Source organism: Balaenoptera borealis (assembly GCF_965194805.1).
Source record: "Balaenoptera borealis genome assembly, chromosome: 10".
In the NCBI taxonomy this organism is placed as follows: domain Eukaryota; kingdom Metazoa; phylum Chordata; class Mammalia; order Artiodactyla; family Balaenopteridae; genus Balaenoptera; species Balaenoptera borealis.
In genome coordinates this window covers 94882797-94901366 of record NC_138874.1, presented here as the reverse complement: position 1 = coordinate 94901366, position 18570 = coordinate 94882797, and the positions used below count along the sequence as shown (strand labels likewise).

The 18570-nt window shown below is 41.2% G+C and overlaps 1 protein-coding gene across 4 annotated transcripts in view; it reads right to left on the bottom strand.

The window, feature by feature from the left end:
- Window positions 1–18570, bottom strand: part of SORCS3 (sortilin related VPS10 domain containing receptor 3) — a 584946-nt gene that overhangs the window by 13564 nt on the left and 552812 nt on the right. For all 4 annotated transcript variants that reach the window (XM_082408251.1, XM_082408252.1, XM_082408253.1 and 1 more), the window contains exons 19-22: window positions 17655–17841; window positions 11579–11712; window positions 3142–3265; window positions 1398–1510 (exon numbers count right to left, since the gene is read on the bottom strand). In XM_082408251.1, coding sequence (XP_082264377.1) covers window positions 1398–1510; window positions 3142–3265; window positions 11579–11712; window positions 17655–17841 — 558 coding nt within the window. The remainder of the gene's footprint in view (window positions 1–1397; window positions 1511–3141; window positions 3266–11578; window positions 11713–17654; window positions 17842–18570) is intronic.

Sequence of the window (18570 nt, the reverse complement as noted above, 5' to 3'; positions counted from 1 at the left end):
CCGTCCTACTCTTAAAATCAGAAAGTTTCTCCCTCCCTCTCATCCACACTCTTATTTTATTAGTCACCGATTCTATTGCTCAACTGCCTAAGTAGCCTTTGAATCGTCCCTCTTCAGGATCACAATAGTCTTTTAACTGGTCATCTTTTGTGAAATCTCCCCCTACACTATTCACTTTCCCACCTCTGGAGTCCATCCTCTGCATTGCCACCAGAATGGGTGTCTGAAACATAAATCTATTGTCAGAAATTTTTACTTATATAGGGTTGGCCAAAAAGTTCGTTCGGGTTTCCTGTAATATCTCACGGAAAAACCCAAACGAACTTTTTGGCCAACCCAATATAATAAAGAAAGAACAACTTCCCAGAGCCTACGGGATGTATGTCAAACCCCTTTTGGCTTCTCAGACCCTTTACAAACTGACCAATCCATCCCTGCTCAACATCATTCACACCTGCCCTTATAACCCATAGATTGGCTACACTAAACTGCCATGTCCCAAATATGCTGTGCTTTCCACTGAGCCTGGCTTTGCACACGCTGTTCATTCTACCTGAAAGACATCATCCTCTCTCTGTTAACTACTATTTATCCTTTAAAACAGAGTTCAAGTATCCCCTCCAAAGACTATTCTAATAGTTCACAAGTATTTACTGAATCACAAATGTGTGTGAAGCTTGAACTTTCCTGGACAGAGTGAACTGAGCTTTTCTCTGTGCTCTTTTGAAATGCTGGCCATGCCTCTACCACAGAACTAGCTGCATATTAGACTTATCTCTACATTTGAATTGACCATGTTTTATTCACTATTACAGTCCAGTGCCTAGGTGTGAGCAAAGGATTAACAAAACCCTTTCAACTTTCAACTTTGTCTAAGGAAAATGTGACCTTGGGCAAACTCTATAACCCCAGAGTCTGCTGCCATGCTCTGTTTCCTGACCTGCAGCCTTCTGATGGCCACATATGGTCAGTGGGAGTCTTGAAGTCTGAGTGGTTAAAAAACAACAACAACAAAAGCAAACAAAAAAACCCCAAATCTTGGTGGGCAAACAGCCAACCAAATGAATGATATTAGTAAAGACTCAATGAGTGACCCAGCCATCATTTCATTAAAGGGGTCAATCTCCTGTCTTAGAAAAATTTAGGATTAAGATGGGGCCAATTTCCCATCCTTGAACACTGGATTGATTCTCTGTCTCTGTCTCTCTCTGCCTAATCTCTCCATCTTTCCTTCCCATCCTTCACTTCCCCCATTCTTCTTTTCTCTCTCTCTTTTCACAGAGAAATAATCTTTACTTAACTGCGGAATGGTGGTTTGCATCCATGAAAATGTATTCTGGACCACAGCACCTTGTTCTTTATTCATAAACATTTAAGCAAAGAAAAAGCCAACTTACTTTCACCAGAGCCCGCTTGATCACATTGGCAATATCTTGCCTCCACTCCGGAATGTCAGGATTGTGGTAATCCAGATTAGGAGAGAATGATAAGAGTTGGGACTGAAAGTATTCTGCAAGGAGAGAGCGTGTGTGAGTGAGGCTGAGAGAGGGTGTGATAGGCAAGGGGACTCCATGATCACTGTGCTTTAGGGAAAGGGCACAGTCTTTCATGTGGCCTCATCTCAAATTCCTTCCTCTCAGCCTGTCTCTTGGCTTCTAAAACAAAGTGGCATTTGGTGACTGGAAGTAAATTTGTGCTCCTACCATTTTTGTTTGTTTTTAAAATCTTAAGGACTTCTTCTTGTAAATGAACATTATCTGAAATGCAAGAAAATTGTGAAACTCCAGAAGAAGGGGACTTTTGCTGCTGTAGATGGTATCATGCAGAGGCAACAATAAAGCATTAATAAATTGGGCTAGATTAGAATGAAGCCTTTTCTTATCCTTCCCTTAGTTCCATGGATCCTGCTAGAAAAACTGCCTCAGGGGGTTAGAAAACAGGTCAAAACTCTAGTATGTGGGTAACATTCAGTTTCTCAATCTGATTGGTAGGTACACAGGTCTGTCCACTTTGTGATAATTCATGAAGCTAAAACACTTATGATCTGTGCACTTCTCTGTATTTAAAAAAATTTTTTTAAATTGAAGTATAGTTGATGTACAATGTTGTGTTAATTTCTGCTGTACAGCAAAATGACTCAATTATATACATATATACATTCTTTTTTATATTCTTTTCCATTATGGTTTATCCTAGGAGGTTGGATATAGTTCCCTGTGTTATACAGTAGGACCCTGTTGTTTATCCATTCTAAATGTAATAGTTTGCATCTAATAACCCCAAACTCCCAGTTACATTCCAATAAAAATGTTTACTTAAAGTCTTCCAGGTGCCCGATGAGAGAGCCTGAGCCTCAAGTTTGCAGACTTGTAGGAAAAGGCACTCACCTGGGGTGAGGTGGAAGAAATACAGACTGAGTCAGAGGGTCACATACTTCACCCAGTACAACTTTCTAGAAAACCCTGGTATAGTGGCTGTTTTTAGGGTATGTGGGAGGTTTGTGGGATGGTGGTAGAAGCACAATTTGATTTAAAAGAAATTTAATAATTAAGAGTGGTTCTCCAGGATTGAGAACAGAATGGTGGCCCTATTTACCACTCTCCTGCCTTGCTCTGTCTTTCTGTTCTCAGCCTTAGTCTCAGCCTTTGCAGCCAAAGATCAGAATCTCAAACGACAAAGAAAACACATCAGTTCTGTGTAGTTCATCTCAGTGCCTAAGCTGTGAGTTCTTCAAGAGCAGGGACCATGCCACCTCCAGCTTTTGAAATCACTGGTCCCCATCCTAACAAAGAATGGATGCCACATGTGTGTGAGAGATACCTTGGCAGGTCATCAGATCTAGATGCTTCTATGATAGTCTTTCCAGCTCAGCATTCCTTCAATTTATGATACATCTCTGTCTAATGAGACCATCAGGTTTTGATGCAGACACATCACAGAAGACAAGAAATGCCTGTCCGTGATCTGCTTCTCTAACAACCTCCGTATCTATTCAAGAACAAGGTAAGAAGTAGGTTTGGATACCTTTTGTGGACCTACCTAATTTTCCTATGCCCTGGGGCATTTCCAAAGCAGTCGGCGATTGCTGCTATGGTGTATGGAGGGCATTGGCTGGGCAGGAAGGGGCATCACGGGGCTTACCGTGAACTGCGATGTCTTTTGTGTCCTGGATGAGGGCATTCCCAGCAGCCACCTGGACAGTGATGGTATTGGTCCCCTCTGCTAGGAACGTGAAGGAAATGCTGCTGTCCAAGGTGATGAGGGGCTAAAAGAGAGAAGCAGGAACACTTACTTAGTCCTTTATGGGATATCAGATTCCCTCCTTTCCTGTAAATCTCAGACTGTCACCAATCTGCATAGCATTTGCATATCCCCAAGGGATCCTAACTTGAAAAAGGAAAAAAAAAAATGCACAGCTTTCTAAAACTGTGATTGTTTATCCAGTATCCAGGAAGAGCATTAATATACTTGAAATGCACTGTAAAATGTAAATTCTGAGAGAGGAAGATAAGACTGGGCACCCTGGATTTTGCATGTCATTCTACTCCTTCTCCTGGGGCAAAGTAGAAGCATCTTTTGTAATCTATTCCTAGTGACTCTGGGAATAGGCGATCATTTTTCTCTTTTCCTCTAATATTCCGTGTCACTTATATGTTCATCCTGTATTCCATCGGGCTGTAAGATTTTTCAGAGAAGTGACCTCATTTTATTTATTTTTGTATCAACCACCCTTGGCAAATTGTCTTACATCTAGCAGGATCCGTATATAACTTGGATGTATGGTCATATTATTGACATTTTATTTGGTCATATCTGTGTTTTCCATTGCAAGGCATTTCTAACAATTTAAATAAGTTGGAAAACATATAAACATGCATATCTGTGCTCACTTTTTAATCTTTTTTCCTTTTCTGTTTTCTTTCCTTGATCATAACAGACAGGGACTTGTCAAAGATAAAGAAAGAGAATAAGCATATTTTTTTTCTTGGGAATTAGGATGTTGATAGAAGCAGGTGCTTACTGGAGAGAGGAGAATGCAGATTCTGCGATTGAAGGGTCATTATTCAGTGATTATCCTGAAGCCAGTGCCCTCTCAAGTTATCTGGTGTTTGCAAGGTAAGACATATTAGTAGGAGGCTTCTCTAAGGTAGCTCATGAAGAGATGTCACAAGTGCAGATGAGCAGACCTCTCTCCTCTCTGTGTGTTAGGATGACAATAGGATAGAGTAATGATGTAGCCAGCTGGGGATGTGTAGAGTTTCCCTTTTAAAGTGTGGGTATCGGCCAGTGTTCACACAGCACACCCGTGCACCTGGACCCTGCAGAGGCTCAGAGAGGCAGCTTTCAGACAGCGTCCCTCCTGCAAGACTGAAATTCCTTTCTAGCTCAGAATTTTCAACTGGGCCTCTGAAACAATCATTTGATTTCTTGGCTTTAATATTCTATTGCTCTATTTTATGACCAGGCTGATGGCTGGAGTTGGACAGGATTAGAGATATTGCCCTAAGCTTTCTGACACCCTTTCTTCTCTGCTTGCTAAATGAAAGAAAGAAGTGAGGATAGAAAGAGTTACACTCTTTTTCTTAAGTAAGGGTAAACCCCAGAGCCCAAGCATGCGTCTCCATACTTATGGCTCTGTGATGATACGCACCAGGGTGTGGCCTTATTAATTAAACAACAGATGAGGTACAAGTAGGTTCTGTGATGGAAATCAACTCCCATGGGCCAAGAGTGGCTGTTTAGTGTCCTGTGTTGAGAAGGAAGCTGAAGTCAAGTTGGGCTCAGCATGGCAATGTCAGCCACGGACAGAGGAAGAATGTGTGCCACTGAGTTGCCATCTTTAGTATAACAAGAACAGAGACTTGATACTCTGGCTCTGTTACTATTTTAATGAATGACCTTGGGCAAAATTTGTCCCCACTGTGTGCCTTAGGTCTTTATCTTTTAAATTAAAGGTTTGGGTTAGAAGTTGTGAGGACTCATTCAGGAATCAGAACACATAGGATTGATGAATGGCTTTTGGCAAATTTTCTAATTCCTACTAGTCAACTCCTTATGACTTACCTGTCAGAATACCTTCAACTGCTTCAGTACCTAGGTCATATTCTTTGGAAGGAGAATGAGATACCTCTATATACCAAACACAATGGCTACATTTTCTTTAAAAATAATAATTTCAAATATTATTGAGGATGTGGAGCAACTGGAACTCTCATACATTTTTGGTGGGATGTACAATGGTGCAACGATGTAGGAAAAAGTTCAGTTTTACAAGAAATTGCGATAATTTTTTCCAAAGTAGTTGTAACATTTTATATTTATGACTTAGCAATTGAAGTCCTGGGGATTTAGTCAAGATAAAAGAAAATATCCACAAACAAAAGAAAATGTTTATAGCAGTACATTCATACTAGCCAAAAACTGAAAAGAACCTAGGAGAATTTATCAATAGGAAAATGAATAAACAAGTCATAGTATATGCATACAATGAACATAAAAGAACAAATATTGATATACACAACAGTATGGATAAGTCCCAAAACCATAAGAAATGAAAGAAGCCTTATATGAAAGAATTCACATGGTATGATTACATTTAATGAAGTTCTAGAAAAGGCAAATCTAATTCATGATGAAGAAAATAGTAATTGGTTCTGGGGGTTGGGGTGGGAATTGACGAGGGGCATGAGAGAACTTTTGGGAGTGATGCTAATACTATATATCTTGATAGAAGTTTGGGTTACAGGTATATGCCTTTGTCAGAACTCAGGAGCTACACACTTCAGATCTATACATTTCATTGTTGATACATTTCATACCCCCTGTGGGGGAAAAAGTATAAACAAATAAAGGACTCTAGCTAATGATTTGCCACCTAAAGCATTTAGGACAAAGCATGTAAGTGCCTGAAATAAATCAAAAATTTAAGATCAGCTGATGGCTGAATAGAGGGATGGACAGATAAATAGACATGATAAAACAAGCACAGTTGATGTTAATGACAGACTACAGATGGTGGGTATGTGAATGTTCACTTCAACTTTAGTTTGTGTTTGAAGTTTTTAATAATAAAATGTTGGGAGAGAAACAAAACAAAAAAGGAATAATTGATGTGGTGGGGTTTTTTTTGTTTGTTTGTTTTTTTGATCCCATGAATTGCTCTCTCTGACCATAACTATATCACATTGTCCTTCCATTTTGGTTACTGCCCTCAGCTATCTCTAATCTCTTCCCAGCTCTCAGCCCCAGGATACTTTTCTCCACATTGTCTCTTCAGGGAATCTGCACGACTACCATGTCATCTTCTTCAGCTCTCAGGGGTCTATATGGCCCCCGCTCTCCTTTCTCTGCACACTCGCCTTATCTTAGGCTTGGGTGATGGTGCTGTGCCAGGCAATGACATCTCTTTCTGAGATGAGTGGAATTCCTCCTGTCCCAGCAGATTTGTTCTCCTCTCTATCTGGCTGCTTTCCTAGCAGATCCAGGAACCAAACAAGGATGCAAGTCTGCAGGACAAGGGAATGCCATCTGAGGTGGGAGGGAGCGTGCCATCCCACCAGCCAGTCAGGGCTCTGAGCCACAGCAAACAAACTGTGTTGAATGTGAACCCTTGGCCTCCAGGTAACAGGCCCCAGACTTCCACCCTAGGGAAATGGCAGAAGCTAATTTTGTTTTCCAAATTGCTTTTGTTTTTCATCAGCTGTTGTGACATCATGGCTGATTTCACCTTCCTTGCAAAGCTGGAACACTCCACGGGATTCTTGAGTTCTTCACTGGCCACCCATGTCTAGTGCACAACACTAAATTAAATCAAGTATTTTAAGGTTCATTTACTAACTCTGTTAGGCAAGCAGACACATTTATTAAGCCAGAACTCTGTTAATCTCAGCAGATTGGCCTTTTAGAGCCCCACAAATCCAACAGGCGGCCAATTGACTTCTCCGTGTTTTGTCCAAGCTGCAGGGCCAGCCCACAGCAAGGCTCATGTCCTGCCTAGGCTGCAGGCTGCATCCCTGCCCACAGAGGATTCCTCATGTGCAACAGGTCATGTATTATCCACTAAGCCCAGCAAGACATCAACGAAGCTCTGAGTAACTAGTTAGGAGATTCCCACGTGACCAATGGATCAGGGAGCTTCAGGAAAAATGTTTGGATGCAGCCTACACCAGATTCCCAATACATAGTAAGTCAAGTTAATATCGAATATTATAAAATCCCCACAATTTAAATGTATACCTTGATAAAACCTTCCATTCCTAAATTGGACAGACTATGTAATCACTACACTTGCCTCACTTAAAACCTTCAGCAGATTACATATGTGGAAAGTGCTTTACTTTATGAAGTGGAGAAGGCAAGATATATAATTGTGGATATGCTATGATGAGAACTACATGAGAGAAAAGTCTAAAATACACAAAAAGACCAAAAATAAATAAAGCAAATAGTACCTAAATATGTGTTATGACTATGGGAGTATTTTGAAAATTTATAGTTTTGGGGAAAAAAATTCCCTCAAACACACACACACACACACACACACACACACACCCCTCTAAAAACTCTTCAAAAGTATCTCATTGTTGAAAATATCACTGTCCATGAATCTGGTTCTATCTTCCACTATCCTATCCTAAATCTAAGTTTCTATGACAAACTAAAACACATCCAGTTATGTCATTCAAAGCCATTTGTCATCTATCCTCCCCAGTTTTAGTTTTTTATGCAATTTCTCCCCAAATGAATCCCTCTTTGGTAGTGTCTGTCTACACAGAACACAAACAGGCCCAAAGCCTTACCAGTGGGCACAAATCCTTTCTCCTCCTCTCTGGCCTCAATTCTACCACTCCTTCAATGCCAGCTTAGGACCAGCTTCATATACAACTTGCTCCAAGACCAAGAAGCCCTGCATCCATCAACCCCTAGGCTGCCTGGCTGGGCCAGTAACGTTACATTCCTATTACCATTCCTTACAGTATCTATTTTGGGATGTTAACCTCATCTTCTTGAATAGATTGTTTCTTAAGGGCAACAAATGGAATTTATACTGCTTTGTGTTCCTCATAAGATCTAGCACAAAATACAGGTTCTTGAGAAAGATCCACGGAGCTACTGATACAATTTCGCATCTCCCGCTGATAGACTTGTAGGTATATGGGCCTATAGTTGGATTTCAGGAATGCTTGCTCTCTTCTCTTTATTCGTACATCATCACACTTGCTCACTGATCATTGTGTGTGTGTGTTCATCTTGCCTTCTCATCAGGATTGTAATCTCCTTGAAGATAGAGACAAGATTGCAAGTGCTCTTCTATTCCTAAGGGCACCAAGCAGAGGGTTGGCTATAAAGGTTTGTGGGGAATCAACTGATTCTTACTGGGAGGTTGATTTAATTCAACCACCTGGGCAAACCTGTCCAATCCAATTCACCTGGTCACAACACATAGAAACAGACACACACATACACATACACATACACAGGGGATAATTTCTCCTTCATCAGTGATGTTCTGATGATTAAATAACATATATGAAGAGCCTAGTGCAAGGCCAATGCTAGAAAGAAATGCTCAAAATTAGTATTAGCTCCTTTTACAGATCGGTTTGTTCATCAAAGGTAACCACATAGCTCGACACTCAGAGCACTCACCGAGACACCCAAAGACACTCATTCATTTGCCAGGAAAATACAATGCTCACTAGATCAATTTCTGGGCACCGTGGCCACACTGATGTGTTTCTGTCATGGTGCTAGCAAAAGCACTGCAAATGTACCTCTTTTAAATGGATGGAATAACGATGCTTGAAGGTGGGAGGGAAATCTCTAGAACCATGTCAGCTTTGCCACTGAGATGTAGATGCCATTGATGCCAAGGATGAGCACAACAGTGACTGGATGTGTTCTCAGCACTCAAACGTCATTCTTTGCTTAATCCTCAACGCAGTGTTAGAGTGTAGTAGCTACCAGTCTTATTCTGACATCACAGTGAACAAAACTAAGGCACAGAGAAATTACCTGATTTGACAAAAGGCATACAGCAAGGAGAATCTGAGCCTGGACCCCAACCCAGGTTTGTCTCATTTCAAAACCACTCTGTTCCAATGCCTCTAATGTACTATCATTCTCTTGGTTCTTTGGGAAGAAAAAACCAACTAGTAAGACCTTTGAGATCTTGGGTATTTGTACAGCACTTTATGCTCAAGTTTATAGATGGAAATTCCTAACCTAAGAAGTACTTCAGGTCATCCTCAATTAAAAAAATAAAACCATAATGCCATTCTGCAATTTTAAAATTTCCCTCTAATAATATAGATTAGATAGATAGATAGATAGATAGATAGAAAGATATTTCAAATAATAACTCAATGATGTTCATGGATTAGATATTAGTATCCTTGATTTAGAGAAAACAACACTGAGCTTCAGATCAGGTGATTTGTTCAAACTAACAGATAATTTTTAGAGAAATAGAAACTAGACTCTCCAATCACTTTGTCCACTTCTCTGTTGATCAAATGTTCATTAGACACTGTCTGGTATTTCAGGCCTTAGAATAAACACCCAAAGAAAAAAATGGTGCTATAGAGAAACACTGTCTTCGGTTCCTTGTGGGCTGTTGAGTAAATCATTGGGTTCATGACGGCCAAGAACTGCCCTCCCTACACACAGCTGTCTCCCAGTAAAGATCAACAGGTGAACAAACACTAACAGAAAAGAACTCCCTGGCTGGACAGCCCAAACCTCACATCCTCAGAGGTGAAATGAACTTAAAATCTTTCTCTTTCTGATGCTCTCCTCCCAGAAGATTTTCTCTTTTTCTTTCACCACGTATGTCTGCTGGTGTTTGAAGCAGAATTTTAGGGTCTGTGACCTCCAAACAGAGTGATGCAGAGAAAGCATCCTGGGGCTGGGGGGTACATGGTAGATGGGAGTTAGGAGACCTGGGTTTAGGTCTGGCTCGACAACTAACCAGCTGTTTGACTGTAGGATGCTCATCTCACGCAGGCAGCTTCACTTCTCTAATATACTAAATGGGGAATCTCATTAACGAACCTCCTTACCTATTGTCTTGGTGAATAATAACACCAGAAATGCAAAAGCATCATAGTCTATGCTAAGAACTTGAAAGTATACAGCACAAATGATGCAAACAAGAAATTGTCCCTTGGGTCCATAAATCTAATTCAGTCTTTTATCAAACCATCCTGTCAGTTTTTATACCAAAATAGAAAGCATCCATTTAGTGAGTAAACTCGTCTGTGCCAGGGAGATACATAGTATCTTACTTAGTTTTCACAAAAATCGAGATGATGCAGGCATTATTCTCTCCAGTTTTCTGTTGAGTGAATTAAATTTAGGTCAAATCACTTGATTAAGCTCACATAACAAACATGTAGCAGTGCTAGAAACCTAACCCTTGTCTCTCTGACCCCAAGGTCCGTATTCTCTCAACTGCATCATGCTACCACCCTAGAAAAGAGCAGGATTTATAACATTGTAAATCAACTATACTTCAATAAAATTTTTTTTTTAATTTAAAATAAGAGCAGGGATGAATCATCTCCCACTCTTATCATGCAAGAGCTGAAGTTCTCTTTGGTCATCTCGTAACAAACAAACAAAACTGGCATTGTTCCATTCCTTTTTAAAAGGAATTACTACACCGGCAACTGAATATTTATTTCCCCTTTCTTTAGATATCCAGCATTTCTGAGTCTGATATATCTTTCACAAATTTTTTTTTTTAAAGTAAAGGTCTAAGATGAGCAATACCAATCACATCAAGAATGACTAAAGAAAATGCAAAGACAAAAACAGGAAGAGTGAAAAACATGAAGTCCTTAAGCTGAGGAACCCTCAGCCAAACTGCTCCCAGCTTCTGTTGTACAAGTGTGGTTACTCTTGAAAAAGCTTCAACATCACCAGTTGCCAGGAGTAGGGAGTATCTGCAAAGTCCAGAGTTTGGCCCTTAAGTCCCTTTCTTTGAGACTTGGCAACATCCAGAGTTTGGCCCTTAAGTCCCTTTCTTTGAGACTTGGCAACATCAGTACCATGCCTAAGAAGAAGAACATCAGTACCCGGCCCTAATAGAACACCTAGTAGGTCTTGCTAAAGATGCTTTATGTGCATTATTACCCCATTTGACTTTCACTGCCCTGCATTTAGATATCTAATTCACATTTCACAGATGGTGTCACTTAATTTCAGAGATGCTAAATGACTTTCTTGATATCACAGAGCGGGTGAGTAGAAAGGCCGGGATTAGAACAAAAGGGAGCGACATCAATATTAGAAATATTGGTTAGAGGAGCAAGAACAACCAGGTTTGTGCAGATTCTCCGAGTACCCTTTCTTCCTCAGGATTATTTGAACTTTCCCTGTTATAACAATGAACTTGCTGTAGGAGGGTATGTCATATTCAATTACGTGGATTCATAGCTTCATTAAGTATCCCCTATTGCCCACATCCCCCCTGTGCCCCGCCCCCCCCCCCCCCCCCCGCAACATCAACACAGAAGTTGGAACATGGGAACGTTCAGTATAGACCTAAGCAGACACCAATCAGAAAGGGCCAAACCTTTGTACTATTGCCGAACCACCAGAAATAGGTAAGGGTCCCCAGCTGGCTGGGCCACACAACTGCACTGATGTTGACCTCCTTATTTCTTATGGCAACAAATGGAACTCGGAGATGAACGTGCTCCACGGGACCTAAGGGAATAAGAAGAACAATGTCAATGTTTCTATTCCTGGAATGAACAAACAATCACACTCCCAGATTCTTAATCTTAACCTCTATTACCATCACCTATAAGAAAACAAGGATTGCAAACTCACAGATGTTGAGAAGTATGTGTGTTTGTGTGTGTGTGTGTGTGTGTGTGTGTACTTGAAATGAAGTACCACGTATAATAGGGAACTCAAATCGGGCTTCAGATTTTTTCAGTGACATCTGAATTTAATTTCCATCCGATGAGCCCAACCTCGAATGCTTATGAACCTCCAGCCCAAGGACAAAGCTAGTTTACTGGACACTTAGTCAGTAAATAGGGAGATAAAGAGTGGTCTCTTGCATTTCTGCCGATTAGCCTGTATCGTGATTGGGGGTCAGTGCATTGTACGGAGGTCTCCGCCATGATCCTCAATTGTTAATTGGTCCCATCTTGTTCAACAATCGGCCATTGTGCCTGTCATCTGCAACACTCAGTGGGTGTCATTCAGCAGCTCGCAAGGCTGTTTTATAAAAAGGAAAAAGCCCATCTCCCTAAATTGAAGGAGAAATAAGTGCCAGGTTCCCAAATAATAATTTAAAAAGCTGCTTGCCAAAAGGTGACCAAGCTTCTATTTTTTTTTTCTTCCTCAGAAAACTGATGTAAGCAGTCTCAGGTTCTAAACTAGCAAGTAAGAGAATAGATTGGAACCCACCCTATGCATACTAAGTGAGGATTTTAATTTAATTCATTTCCAAAATAACGTGAGAAGAGGAAAACGCTGCTGGAAGATGTTAGTGTATCAGCGTTGCCTTTGTGGGTTAGATCTGTTATTTTTTAATTCTGTGGGATTTTCTCCCCCAACCTCACCCCTTTCTTTTTCCTTTCTGTTTTCTTTTTTTCCTACCTACTTCCTTTCCTCCCTTTCTTCCCTTCCTTATATCCTTCCCACTTAGCCAAATCCAATTAAAATCTTCTAATTATCTGTCCACACTAAGTCAGAGCACATTTTCCTGGTTTCCACCATGATAGTGTTGATGAGCTAAAGTGACTAAAGGTCACAGCTGTAGCATGGACACCTCTTTAGCCTGGGGGCCTTGAGTTCTTCTCATGGGTGGGACATTTTCCAGGTCACCCAGCCTTCACTATTGATGTCTTGGGTTATTTTGGAGACAGCTCAGTTTAAAGGGAAGAAAACAGATGGATACTTTTCACTTCTGCTCCTGTTTAATTTTAGCTGTATGACCTTTTCCTCTATCTTACAGAACCTTGACGCTACACAGACTGTTATGCTGTCCCCTGCCTTCCTTACAGTAATAAGAACATATGAAAGTGATGTGTGGATGTTAAAGGTGTCATATAATTAATTATGTGCTGACACTGTTTCCACCACCACCACTACCACTACCACCACATCATCACCGTTCCTGTGTATCACTGTGTAGAAGTCCCTCTTGGAAGAGTGGGCGTTCTGAGTCTCGCCGGGTACCTCCTATGTCGTAAGTAAGTTTATATTGGGATAAAAGGTGTTTGGACAGGGACTGATGTTTGGGTGAGGAGATTAGCCAGACTGGCTTGCCACCTCCCAGATGGTATTTTCCTGAACAATCAACAAGTGAATCTGTGTATCTACAGCGTGAAAATATTCTTTGTCTACTGCTCTCTCACCTGACCCCAGACATACGGCCTCTCAAGATTTCTTTCAACAAATAATTTCAAACCTGTCACTTCAGATACACATTTGGCTGAAGGTTTAATTATTTTCAATGGGTAAATCTGTTTAATTATTTTGGTATGGTTTGACTGTTGGTGAGAATAAACACACACACACACACACACACGTGTGAGAAAATAGCACCTACTTTTCATTGCTTTATTTACTCATTTTTAGGAGTTTTTCTGGTTTATCTCTCTTTGCTGTTTGTGTGTTACTGATCATGTGGAAGAGAATGAGGTAATGGGAAGGGGGCCCTGGCCAGGTCATGTCCTAAGAGGGAGATAAGGAATCTGGGTCTTATTTTAACACCTCAGAGTTGTTCTTCATGCCCAGATTCACATCCCTCATTCTTCTCCTGCTGGGAAAGGGGACCCTTTTATGCTCAAAGTCAATGCCTCTTTTTTTTTTTTAATTGAGGTAGAGTTGATTTACAATATTGTGCTAGTTCCAGGTGTACAGCCAAGTGATTCGGTTATACACATATACATATATATAAATATTCTTTGTTTCAATTCTTTTCTACTATAGGTTATTACAAGATATTGAACATAGTTCCCTGTGCTATACAATAAATCCTTGCTGCTTATTTGTTTTACATACAGTGGTGTGTATCTGTTAATCCCATGTTCCTAATTTATCCCTCACCCTCTTCCCCTTTGATAACCGTAAGTCTATGTCTGTGAGTCTGTTTCTGCTCTGTAAATAAGCTCATTTGTACTATTTTTTAGATAACGCTGCTGTCTTATCTCTCTCCCTCAAAATGCATGGAGCCCATTCCCCTGGCCAGCTCATGGGAACCCTGGGCTTTTCCACAGTTCAGTGATGTCGCTATGACTCGTGGCCCTGGACAGACTTCTCAGCTTTCGGTCACTCAGAGGCTTCAGGTCAACCAGGGCTTACATTGTTGGGTACTCTGATACCCCAAAATATAAAATGAGACCTCCTTCTCCCTAAATTCATGCCAAACACAAAAGGGGTGGGGCTTCCACGAATTAGAACACCATCAAGCACGGCCACATATATGCCAGCTTCAGGACAAGTACATTTGGGTAAATATAATCTCAAGGAACAACATCAAACAGCTTTTCAGGGCAAAGAACCTGAGCCAGAAGCTCCAGACTTCAATCTACAAATAAACCATGGATCGGGGAGAAGAGAGCTGAGGGATTCAGGAGGGAACATAGCAAACTCCTAAAATTCTCACTGTCAAAGAGTGCTCTTTTTGATAAAAATCTAATAATCTGTGCGAGATTGGTTATTATGGGGGGCTAACAACTACCTTTGTTAACTAATGGCCCAAGATGAGGCCAAGAGCAGTTTCCACTATAATAACTGGATGGTAAATGCAGCCATGATTGATTTGGAGGGAATTATGAGCACGATAAAAGTTTCAAGGGACATTTCCTCCTTCACACACATAACCCACAGTATAAACCTGCTCCCTGCTGTTGTGTTTTTTTGTCACTGAAATACATTGGTCACTGTGCCTGGCAGGCAAGGCCCACTCTTGGCAGAATTAGGAACATGGGTGGGGCAGGTCATTGGAAGAGAGGAAAGAAAATGTTTTTTCTTTGTCTTCATTTTTAAATGCAGCAGAAGTGTCAGGTAGAAAGTGAATAGGAAGTACTTAGTAGTTACTAGAGCAGGTAACATTCATCATGTGCCAGGCTGGGTGCTAAGTGGCATTTTGCACACTGTGCAGAAAAACATTGATGTTGACCTGAGATCATCATCTTTAGAAAGACCTGTGGGCAAGATTGGCCCTTTGCTGGCATCTGGGAACTTGGCTCTGGGAGTGTTTCCAGTCAACAGTGAGCTGATAAGAGTGGTTCACTCTGCCTAGACTGTTTTTTTTTTTTTTTTTTTTTTTACCAATTATAGGGTTTATTCTGAAAAAATGCTTTCCTCGGGAAGTCTGGAATTTTGGTATACCCTAGGTAGAGGATGGCTACTTGACCAGTCCCCAATAAAAGCCACGGGCACTGAGTCTCCAATGAACTTCTCTGGTAAATAGCCCTTCATATGTGTTGCTACAACTCATTGCTGGAGGAATTATGCATGTTTTATGTGACTCCATGGGGAGAGGACTCTTGGAAGTTTGCACCTAGTTTCCTCCAGACTCTGTCCCACTGGCCTTTTTCCCTCTGCTGATCTCGACGTGTCTCCTTTCAGTGTAATAAATTATAGTCTGAAGTATGACTATATGCTGAGTCTTCATGAGTCCTTCCAGCAAATCACTAAACCTGGGAGGGGATGTCTTGAGGACCCCTGACACATACACATAATCCAATTTGATTCTCATAGCCTTGCTATAATCTAAGTATTAAAGGCGAGGAATCAGGGGTTTGTAAAGACTAAGAAAGTTGACTGACAGTAGACATTTCACAAACGGATATGATCAGAATTCAAACACAGGTCTCCCTTGCTCTAAACTTGGCTCATAAAAGCCTTGCACACCACCCACCTGGGTTTCTGACCTGTTGCTTCTGACACAGAACTATTATTATTGGTGTGGTGTGGTTATCACCCCTGGGGCTATTGGTGGCCCGTTTCTCACAGTACCTTCCCTCCCTCGCCAGAATGTAAACTCTGCAAGGGCAGGGCCATCTCTGTATTGTTGCCTCCCAGTGCCTAGCAGAAGGCCTTGCATATATTAAGAACTCAACAAATAGTCATTGAATAAATTAGTGAATGATTGGGTGTGTTATTTGTGTTTCCTATTTATTGTTACAAGATCCCTGGGAAGCAAGGTGTCAGTTAGAATTAAGGCATTTTGAAACTGAAGTTCAGAAGACCCAGAGGAGAAATCATTTATCTCATGGTCATGTAATGTGGCATCTTTAAGGATATAACACATAAAATCTGGGTCTTTCTCCATGCACTTCCCCCATCACTGCTGGTCCTTATGCTACTATTGTGACCAGAATGCTAGGAGACCAGCTAGGTCACTGTTTGCCAGGGACCTTTTAAGTGTAGGTTGTTTATACAGCAGTGTTTATATCTTTACTGAGTTGTTAATTGAAAAGGTTCCCCTTGTTTTCACCTAGATTCTTTTAAAGCATTTAATTTTCATCATATGTAGCATATTACCACCCAAACTATCGTGGAGTATATAAGTAAGAACCATAGAAGTCCTTAGACCCATGAGTATCACTATAACGTATAGGAAACCAATAACAGCCCCTAACAACACTTCCTTGACCCAACATTCTAAAATCATATTAAGTTTCAGTTTATATGAGTCAAGTCCCAGGATAGCAAAGGCACAAAATACTTCCAGGACTAACACACAATTCTGGAACTTCAACTGTCGTTTTGGTTTGTGCCAAGCAACAGCCAATAGCCATGAAATACATTCTAGAACAAGAAAAATATGTTGGTGAGTTCTTAGAATTATTCACACCTGGGATAAACCTGAAGTAACGTCAGATGTAAGAATTAAGTTATTTTGTGTGTTCAGTTCTACATTTAAAACAATCTGGGCATGGGTTTCTTTAAGCCTTCTTCGGCTCTTCCAACGGAGAGAACAATTTACTTTTTTTTTTTTTTATAAATTTATTTATTTATTTTTGGCTGCATTGGGTCTTCGTTGCTGCGCGTGGGCTTTCTCTTTGTTGTGGTCCGCGGGCTTCTCAGTGCGGTGGCTTCTCTTGTTGCAGAGCACGGGCTCTAGGCTTCAGTAGTTGTGGCTCACAGGCTCTAGAGCGCAGGCTCAGTAGTTGTGGCACACGGGCTTCAGTTGCTCTGTGGCATGTGGGATCCTCCAGACCCAGGGCTCAAACCCGTGCCCCCTGCATTGGCAGGCGGATTCTTAACCACTGCGTCACCAGGGAAGCCCGAGAACAATTTACTTTGATTTGTGCTCCCTTCACTCAGAGTAACTTGAAAATGAACCTGTGGCTGCGAATCAGATGAGTTCCCTCTTTCTCTATTTCAGGAGTATCCAAAGCAAAGGCAAGGGATTTTTACTTGAATGTGTTTGCATGCGCACACTTACTTACGTCAGAACAGAGGGGAGCTGAAAAGAGGGGCCAAGTGGTAATGTTATCCAAACTTTCAAAATAATCAGCCTACTTTAGTATTATGAAACTCAAACACAGATGAGGTCACATCTCAATCTTTTGATTGGGGTCATCATTTGCTTGGCTTGGAATCCCGGGAAGTCTGAACAAAGGGAGTTGTCAACTGGGAAGAAAGTAAGAGAGGCGATGGCTCATGCTACTTACAAACCACGTGCAGGAAGAGGACAGCTGTGTCTGAGCCCAGGTTGTTCTCCGCATAGGCCGTCACCTGGAAGATCCCCGCACTCTTGTACACGTGCTTGATGCCGTCCTCAATGGGACTGAAGTTAGCATAGGACACTGCAATCCCATCCCCAAAGTCAAGCTGGATGTTTGTCCTTTGGAGATCACCCTGAAAGGTAGAATAGCAGTTGGCCTGGGCCCATTCACATGGTCCAGCCTGACTCCTATTTGATACTTGGTCCTGTGCCTTCAGCATCACCCTTTGAGGCCCTAATCTCTCCCAGAGGGCTGAAACACCCTCGACACAATCATCAGACTCTCTCTACTGGGCACTATGAACAGGTACTATGGACCTATTGCCCCTGTATGGCCAAGCTTGCGGCAGCCTGATTTGGTTGACACCGGCAATTGTGGATAAGGTAGAGCCTCTGTGAAGCTATGAACTGGGGAAGCCAAGGGCTTCCCTGGCTCCCTCATACACATTGTTTAATAATTTCTCTCCTGTGTCGTCCTCCTCCTCATCATCGTAGTAGTAGTACTAGTAACAGCTAATACTGATGAAGTTTCTTTTCAGTTCTAAGCAATTAATCCCCTCACAACTCTATAATGTAGAGAGTATTACTGGACCCATTTCTAAAATGGGGACAAAAATAAATTAAGTAATTAGATCAAAGTCTTTGCAGCCAATACTGGAAGAGCCAAGTTTTGAACCCAGGCAGTCTGGTGTCAATACTTTCAACCACCATGCTATAATTATAATTGTCTAATGTCCCATTTTTTAGAATTTATTATTAGGTTCCAAGCATTATGCTAATCACATATTATATAATACCATCTTTAAAGTAACTCTATGAGATAGGATGATTATTTCCATTCTACAGATGAATACTGCATACCA